Source organism: Populus euphratica, unplaced genomic scaffold, assembly GCF_000495115.2.
Source record: "Populus euphratica unplaced genomic scaffold, PopEup_1.0 scaffold55.1, whole genome shotgun sequence".
Lineage (NCBI taxonomy): Eukaryota > Viridiplantae > Streptophyta > Magnoliopsida > Malpighiales > Salicaceae > Populus > Populus euphratica.
Genome location: NW_011499921.1, coordinates 665,167 through 674,087, shown reverse-complemented (window position 1 = coordinate 674,087; position 8,921 = coordinate 665,167). Strand labels below are relative to the sequence as shown.

General features: G+C 37.5%; 1 protein-coding gene across 1 annotated transcript; it reads left to right on the top strand.

Moving 5' to 3' along the window:
• The first annotated feature begins 764 nt into the window (after positions 1 to 764).
• On the top strand, positions 765 to 7,835 carry LOC105135155 (somatic embryogenesis receptor kinase 2). The gene is made up of 11 exons (XM_011039897.1): positions 765 to 1,353; positions 2,154 to 2,286; positions 2,412 to 2,483; positions 4,204 to 4,347; positions 4,846 to 4,917; positions 5,034 to 5,105; positions 5,188 to 5,300; positions 6,104 to 6,235; positions 6,310 to 6,651; positions 6,816 to 7,210; positions 7,311 to 7,835. The coding sequence occupies exons 1-11, from the start codon at positions 1,260 to 1,262 to the stop codon at positions 7,623 to 7,625; spliced, it is 1,884 nt and encodes a 627-aa protein (XP_011038199.1). The 5' UTR covers positions 765 to 1,259; the 3' UTR covers positions 7,626 to 7,835.
• The last annotated feature ends 1,086 nt before the right edge of the window (positions 7,836 to 8,921 follow it).

The following is an 8,921-nucleotide window of genomic DNA, read 5'->3' as shown; positions in this document are numbered from 1 at the left end:
TATTTGACATGTCCAAACCAAAACATTGTACAAAGGTGTAAATCTATCCCCCAATTATTAAGGAACTGAATGTTTGGTCCCTCCACAAAAAATTCCATCATTCGAGTCTGTGGATATACATAGACGCAACCCGCTTCGTAGATGTTCGGAGTACAAAATCATACCTTTTCTTTTCCGACAATACTTATGTTTGGGTTCATGTTTATTGATCATGCGCATGTTGTTGGTGTTGATGTTGGTGTTGGTAAATATGTTCATTAATGTATAATAATCTCTGATTAGGTGAAAGGGATGCAATTTTACAGTTGCTCTAAACCCTTGCATGATTAATGTCGCTTGCTTTGAAAATCTTGTTTACTCTTAAATTAAATTTCCGAGGGCCAATTTACTTGATCAAAGGTTTTACAATCTAATCAAGGTTAAGGTATTGAAATTTATGATGTGGATAAAACCATTGAGGTTGATGGGCTAATAAATCAAGTAATTATGATGACTAATGCAAAGGTAATTAGAAATTAGTAGAATTATATGTCCTTAAAACATAATTAATTTCTTGTTTAAGGACCGAAGCCTTACCACTTTAATAGCACAAGGACAAATTTATACCTTACCCCAAGAAAATGTATTGACAGAAAAACGGTGTTTTTGGGGGTCACGTCACTTTCCACGATATAGCGCGAAGGCTGTTTTTGACTGCGTTCGGGCAACGGGTACCTTCAGCTCCCTGTCCGGGCAACGGAACATCTCTCTCCTCTTAAGAGGAAACCATTAAAAAAAGAGAAGAAAAGGAGGTGTAATAAATAAACATAGATAAGCGCACACTTTCACTCATTAAGCTGAAAAGGAGGGCTTCATTTTTTATTCTTTTTTTTTTATTCCTTTCATCTTTAGTTACTATTATTACGAAAAAGAAAGTGAAGTGGTAGTGAACCGAAAATGCTTTGAAATTTTTGGACTTGGTAATTGTTGTTGTGTATTTTGTGGTGGGTTTTGTGGTCTTGTCATAAAGTTGTGACCTTTTTGAAGTGAGGTATAATGGGGTGTGAGACATCATGGTAGTTTCTAGAGGGAGAAAAATGGTGGGGTTGTGAGTGTTTTTGTTGTTGTCACGGAGATGAAAGAGAAAATGGAATGTTAGGGGTTTTGTGGGTCTTATTTTTTAATTTTTGGTTGCCTATGTAATGGTGAGTTGGGTTTTGGTTTGTTGTTGTTTGGATCTGAGGAGCTTGAGAGATTAAATTCAAGAGCTTTGGTGGGTTATGGAGAGGAAAGTTGGGGACTTTCTTTTTGTGTGGCTGTTGATCTTGGCGTTGCTGCTGCATCCAGTATGGCTGGTTCTGGGTAATATGGAAGGTGTGTTGTTTCTGCACTCATTTATTGGTTTTTTGGTACAGTGGTTTTGTTTGTTTTCTCTTTTTTGGAAAATTTGAGTTTGATCTCGGTTTTTTTTGTTTGCTATAGTTGCTGATTTGTGAAAATGGGTTTTTGTTTTTGCTTTCATTAATTGTCTGGTGAGTGAAGGATGAGTTTCTGTGGTCGAGTAAAGTACTTTGATAATGGGTACTGGTGATCTCATTGAATTCTTCAATTTATTGCTTATGATGGTGAATTTGAATGTGTGATTTAAATTTGAGGTAAAGGTTGTTGATCTTTAAGCTCAAGAGTTAAAGATTCTATGTTAGTTTTTACTGTTCGTCACTTTTTAGAATTAAGATGATAGTTGAAATGGCTTTGTGTACCTGAGAATTTGCCTATTGAGACATTGCCTTTTTGTTCTCCACTTTAAAATTCATATATCTAGAGGTATTTATTAAATGCTTTCAGAATCTGTACTTGCTTTGAGATACATTTTGTTGTGGATGTATGTCCTTCCATATACATTAGATAATGAATGGATGGTTGCTGTGAGATGATTCCTGTCTTGCACATTTGATGCATTTCTGCCTTGAACCCTGCGCTTTCTTCTTCTTTTTTGAGAAAAAAAATCTCTTTTTTCTTCTTCTTTCATGTTTATAGATGAAATGCCTGAGGCAAGGGTCAGCCTCATTGTTCCTATACCTCATTGACTTATCTCTGTATATAATGTGCCTTAACTAGTGTATTGTTATCAGTTGTCAACCCCTAACTTAACTGGTTTGCTTGCTTGAAAACAGGTGATGCTTTGCATAGCCTGAGGAGCAATTTGAACGACCCAAACAATGTCCTGCAGAGTTGGGATCCTACCCTTGTCAACCCATGCACGTGGTTTCATGTCACCTGTAACAATGATAATAGTGTTATAAGAGTGTAAGCTTCTTGCCCTTTTGGTGTTCCTCAAGAACAAGTTTATGATGTAACTTGTTACAAATGTAGTAGCTTACTTAAGCATTCCTGAGGAATACAGGCTGTGATATTTCTTCTTAATTGCACAGTGATCTTGGAAATGCTGCTTTATCTGGTCAGCTTGTTCCTCAGCTTGGCCTGCTTAAGAACTTGCAATACTTGTAAGTCCTGCTATATGATTTTGAATACATTTGTGCACTGCACCAGTTCTCTTGCTCTTGTAAAGGGGATTTTGAAGTGCAATATTACAGATCCAGTTGTATTTGGAGACACAAATAAATGCTCTCAAGCATTCATTTCTTTGTCAAAATGAATAATGTTGATTCCCCAGAAATATATTTTTCTGAAATCATCAAAAAGTTTATTTCTTCTTTCTGGAAAAATATTATTTTGGAATTAGTGCATATACATTTAAGTGTTGACGTATTTCCATGTTGGACACTTTAGCAATTATTTTCCGAGTTAAAATAAGATTCTTGAATGACATTAGTAACAAGTGCTTCATTTGCTTTTGAAGATATTGTGTTATTATATCCTCACCGGGGTAGAAAAGGATCTAGTTCATGTCAGACATATGGGTTGGATGAAAGTTCATAGGTCAATTGGAAAGGTTTGATGGCATTCTCTGCCAGGGCTAATTCTCCTAAAGAGGTTACATTATAAGGATGGGAGATGTGATGACAAAAAAGAAGAAGAGAGCAGCATGAGATATTGCTCTCAATACTTTTCCAAGTGGGAAATGATTTTGGAAGTATTATCTAGATTGTTTATGTTAGCAGATGTTTTTCTCACTTCCAACCATGCAGATGATGGTGCTCTCTTGACAGACTGTTGCAACCAAAGATTTTTCACTAGAACTATGGAGCCCATGAGACAGAACAATGAACTGTGAAAGAATTGGATATTTCCAATTATGTTAGCATTTCCAGTGGTCTAACTAAATCTAACGCACATGTAGTCAGCTGTCTGGTTGAGGGAAACTCTTATTTCCTATTGCAAGTCAGCAGAAAGTAAGAAATGTTTTATGTTCTGAGCCCCTGTTATGTGTATTGGATGACCCATCACTTAATTATAACTCCATTCACAATGAGTGAAATGCTATCTTGTTATAAAGAAGAAAAAAAGAAGGCATTTCATGGGTATTGTTCCACTGAAGTGGTATCCTGGGAGGAAGAAGTTGGAGACTATTTTAGCATTTTGCTGGAAGTGCTTGTTCCCAAGACTCAAGCCCTGTTTCTCCATGGCTGCAATCCCAAAAATCTTAGCATTGTACCTAGCTAGGGCCCCTTGAGATTTTCATGGAACAATCTTACATGTACTGATGCTCATCTTTGAGCATAGGAAAGCCTCAATAGCATGTGCTAAGGTCTCAGGAAAAGTATTTAATGCTTTTCTGGCATGAAACTGTTTGCTTTTAGCTTTGGTCAGTGAGATTGAATGTGGCCAAATGTATTCCACGACTGAAAATTTGTTTAGAAGATGTATCAAAAACTTGTGGCACTGTTTCTGCTGCTTGATCTAGCAGAACAAGATTAAATGACTACATTGTGATATTCATCCTAGATCTTGCATTAGCTCCATGCCTCGATGTTATAGTTGGGTGTATGTAAATTAGATAGTGTAATATAACATCATCTCATGTGGATCAAGACCCGGAGAATTGTTTGGTAAAAGGTGCAAAATATCTATTTGGATACTGTTTCAAGCAAATTTAGCAATGATGTATTTTGTCTTGAACAGATGAAAAAGGATATCCTGCTAGTTATGGAAAATGACCCGTAGCAGTTTGTTAAATCTTGTTTCATGAATCTGTCATTGATGCATCTTCCCTTATTTTTAATTTTTCCTTGCATCATTCACCAAGCCAAATTATTGCTACAGGGAACTCTACAGTAATAACATAAGCGGACCAATTCCAAGTGATCTTGGAAATTTGACTGCCCTGGTGAGCTTGGATCTCTACTTGAATAGTTTTACTGGTCCCATTCCAGACACTTTGGGCAAGCTGTCAAAATTGCGATTCCTGTAAGTATGCTCCTATAATAGTCAGTCTCAATGTTTATTGTGTAGTTTCCAAATTGTCGTTATATCCTATCTATTCTTTATTCCTATCCATTACCAGCCATGCTTTCTGTTATGTGTACATTGTTGTAGGAGGACTAATTTTTGATTGAATGGTCATTTGAGCTATTACACTGCAAAAGAAAACAAAATGAAGTTATTAGTTGGCTCTTGGTTCTGTTGAACTGCCAGAATCTCTGAGCTGTAGCCATTATCTTAGGAGTCATCAAATGAAAAATTGCATTTGCTTCATGTTAGACATGCACACAAGTGCTGTTAACCTGCATCTGCACTTGCATGCCCAATCAATCGTGCAAATTCATTATTTCACATGGCTTTTATATCCTTGACCTTAATAGACTTTTATGGTATATGTTTATGATGCTAATGCGAGTTGCTTCTCTTGATTGATTTTATATCTTGTTTATTTATGTATTTTTGGCGTGTTTGGTGCAAGGATAGTCGGCTTAATAACAATAGTTTGACGGGGCCAATTCCAATGTCATTGACTAATATCTCAGCTCTTCAAGTACTGTGAGTGCCAAGTTATTTTCTACCTGTCATGAAGAATTATCTCTTGCTCTTTCAAAGTAATCATTTGCGATACATGACTAAGATTTTTACTTATTTTTTTTCATTTTGAAATGCAGGGATCTTTCAAACAACCACCTCTCTGGAGTGGTTCCAGATAATGGTTCCTTTTCACTATTCACCCCCATAAGGTTTGATTATCATCAGAGCACTACCTGTCTATAATTGACTGGTTTTGAAATCTCTTCTGAAAAGCTTCGTTTTCCCTTTCAGTTTTGCTAACAACTTGGATCTGTGTGGACCAGTTACTGGTCATCCCTGCCCAGGGTCTCCTCCATTTTCTCCCCCTCCTCCATTTGTCCCACCACCTCCAATTTCTTCACCAGGTAATCTGCCATTTGTTTTTAGTTTGAACTTAAAAAGGTGTAGAGCATGCTCTCCCATTGTAGTATTTTCTTAACCCTTCAGCGTGCTTGGTCATCATTCTTGGCATGTGAACTGGACCTGGGATTTTTATGCTCAAAGTTCATTGTTCTAGCATTTCATGGTCAATGTGAGCTGTTGCGCGGTCCAAGTTATGTATACTGCTAAAAATACTCCTGAATTTTGTGTCTGCATGGTCTGTATCAATGTGAAGGTTTTTTTTTTCCTGTTCATTTCTCGTGTTGTGCTCTGGCCGGAATATTTAATACATGATATAACATTACTTAGACAAAAATATACTGCTACACATTTTAACTTGTAGGTTTTAAATTAATTGAAATTGATTTAATTGTGATTATAAAACCCATTTGATTAATGCAGTGATATTTTATGAAATTTATCATCTGATATGGATATTGTTGTCTAAAACATGTTTTACACTGCCAATTCCATCACCTAAAGAAACCATAATTTTTTATCTCTTGTTTTTCACTTTCCTTGATTTAGTTTTCTATTTGTGGGCAAGTATGTAATGGAAAACCAGTTGGAAGCTTCATCTCTTTTGTCTGCAAAGGCATCAAGGTTTCACCTGCCATGGGCAGAACTACCATTTCTTAATGTTATTGTTAATAATCAGTGAAAATGAAATGTATTGTCTGACTTGATTAACTTTTGATCGATATTTGGTTTACAAGTGAATAGTTTGTCTAGAATTTGATATCTTGTTGTGCTAATTTTGGGCTTTTTTTTTTGCATGTAACTTCAGGAGGGAATAGTGCCACTGGAGCAATTGCTGGAGGAGTTGCTGCTGGTGCAGCCTTACTGTTTGCTGCCCCAGCATTGGCATTTGCTTGGTGGCGTCGGAGGAAACCTCAAGAATTCTTCTTTGATGTGCCTGGTTAGTGTATTAACTGAAAACAGATTTTAGACTTGTAGGATGGTTTGATTAAGTATGTTTATATTCCTTTGCAGCTGAAGAGGATCCTGAAGTTCATCTAGGACAGCTTAAAAGGTTTTCTCTGCGAGAATTACAAGTTGCAACGGATACCTTTAGCAACAAAAATATTCTGGGTAGAGGGGGGTTTGGTAAGGTTTACAAAGGTCGTCTAGCAGATGGCTCCTTGGTGGCTGTAAAAAGACTTAAAGAAGAGCGTACACCTGGAGGAGAGTTGCAGTTTCAAACAGAAGTAGAGATGATAAGCATGGCTGTGCATCGGAATCTCCTCCGCTTACGTGGCTTTTGCATGACACCAACTGAAAGACTGCTTGTTTATCCCTACATGGCTAATGGAAGTGTTGCTTCATGTTTGAGGGGTAAAGCTTGCCATCAGTGGCATTTATCTTTGATATTTTAACTGCCTTGGCACAATTTATTTTGATAATCAGATAGGTCGATCAGTCTTTGTGCCTTTCGATACTACATTTTGTGCCCGCCATTATAGCGTTGTCTTAACCATTCCATGGATGTATGTTTGTAGAACGCCCACCTTCACAGCCGCCTCTAGATTGGCCAACACGAAAGCGAATTGCATTGGGATCTGCAAGGGGTTTATCTTATTTGCATGATCATTGTGACCCAAAGATTATTCATCGGGATGTTAAAGCTGCAAATATTTTGTTGGATGAGGAATTCGAGGCTGTTGTTGGGGATTTTGGGCTCGCAAAATTGATGGACTACAAGGATACTCATGTCACCACTGCTGTCCGTGGTACAATAGGACATATTGCTCCAGAGTACCTATCTACTGGTAAATCATCTGAGAAAACTGATGTTTTTGGGTATGGAATCATGCTTCTGGAGCTAATCACTGGACAGAGGGCTTTTGACCTTGCCCGGCTGGCAAATGATGACGATGTCATGTTACTTGATTGGGTATGCACATTTCACTGTGCTCTTATTTTATTTATGTTTTTGTCGAGGTATTGTGTAGTTTTGTCTGTTCATGTACCTGATGCACTTGATACTGTCTCAGGTAAAAGGACTTCTCAAGGAGAAAAAGCTAGAAATGCTAGTCGATCCTGATCTCCAAAACAAATATGTGGAAGCTGAGGTGGAGCAACTAATCCAGGTTGCCCTGCTCTGCACCCAAGGCTCCCCAATGGAGCGGCCTAAGATGTCGGATGTGGTGAGAATGCTTGAAGGTGATGGTTTGGCAGAGAGATGGGATGAATGGCAAAAGGTTGAAGTTCTACGTCAGGAGGTGGAATTAGCTCCTCATCCTAGTTCTGACTGGATTGTTGACTCCACAGAAAATCTACATGCAGTCGAATTATCTGGTCCGAGGTGACCCTAGCACATTTACAAGAGAAGAGAATACTTCCCTTTTTTTTTCTTCTGATTTGATGAATGTATCCTGATTTTAAGCTCGTGTAAGTCCAGCATGCATTATTCTATTCATTACCTTCTGTGCATACAAGTCTCTTTGTTGAACTGCAATTTGTCATCTGCCGGCATTTCGAGTCAATGACATTTAGATGCGGCCTGTGCAGTTCAATCTTTGTCTGCTGCCTGCATGCTCAGTTCAAATTAATTATTGTTGATCGAGGAAACCGAACTCCATGGACTATCTGTTTAACCCATGCGTCAATCACTCTAATTTCATCAACTTTGGACATCGACTAAACATTAACAACAGGGTTGCCGAGGTTTTACTAATTGTATGAAGCTGATCTTGTATCAACTTTGGGTTTCAGATCAGTAACCTTGTGAAGCCACATTAACAACAGGGTTGCCGAGGTTTTACGAATTGTATGAAGCTGATCAGTAACCTTGGGAAGCTTGTGAAGCCAATTTTGAACTAGAATTGGATAAGGGCCGCGACTGGCGCAGCCCCCTCTGCCACAAATTTTGACGTAGGCTCTCCCTCTTGGGGAGACCTTAGGCCAGCACCCCTCCAGCGTGCAATGGAGGTCACAGACCTAGACCATGAGCCTTCAGGATCACCCATTGATCCCGTCCAGGTAAGTATGTGTATAGTTGTTGAGGCCTTCTCATTTATGCCCGCATGCCTTGTGTCCCTTCTTGTTTTTCCTCGATGTGGGATTCTAGACTACCTCGCGACATCACTTCCTCATGCGAAGCAGAAGACTTAAATGCCCCCACATGTGCCCTGCCTTCTTCCCATTTCTGAGACTTTTTTTTTTTTTCAATGCAGCTCTGTCGAAAAAAGATAGTAAAATAAAACAATTTAAAATTTAATTGGGGAAAGATTACAACTAAACTATTTTATTTTTCTAATTAAATATGCTATTTTACGCACTTTTTAATTGTGCTCTTTTGAAAGAAAGAAAAAAAACTCCAAATTTCGATAATTATTGTATTATTATGCCAGATAATATGAAGTAATACCAACCAATTAATTATTTATTTTCATAAAATTTATATAAAAATGCTAAAATTGAATCTAATTGTTTTTGTGTTAGGAGTATGTAGATCTTTTCGAACTGTGCATTAATTATTAAAGGATTATACAGGTATATAATTGTATTTTTATTTTTAAAAAAGTAAAATAACCTAACCACCCCTAAAATAAAAACATTATAAAACTGGAAAAAAAATGAATAAATATCTTTTCATTTATTAA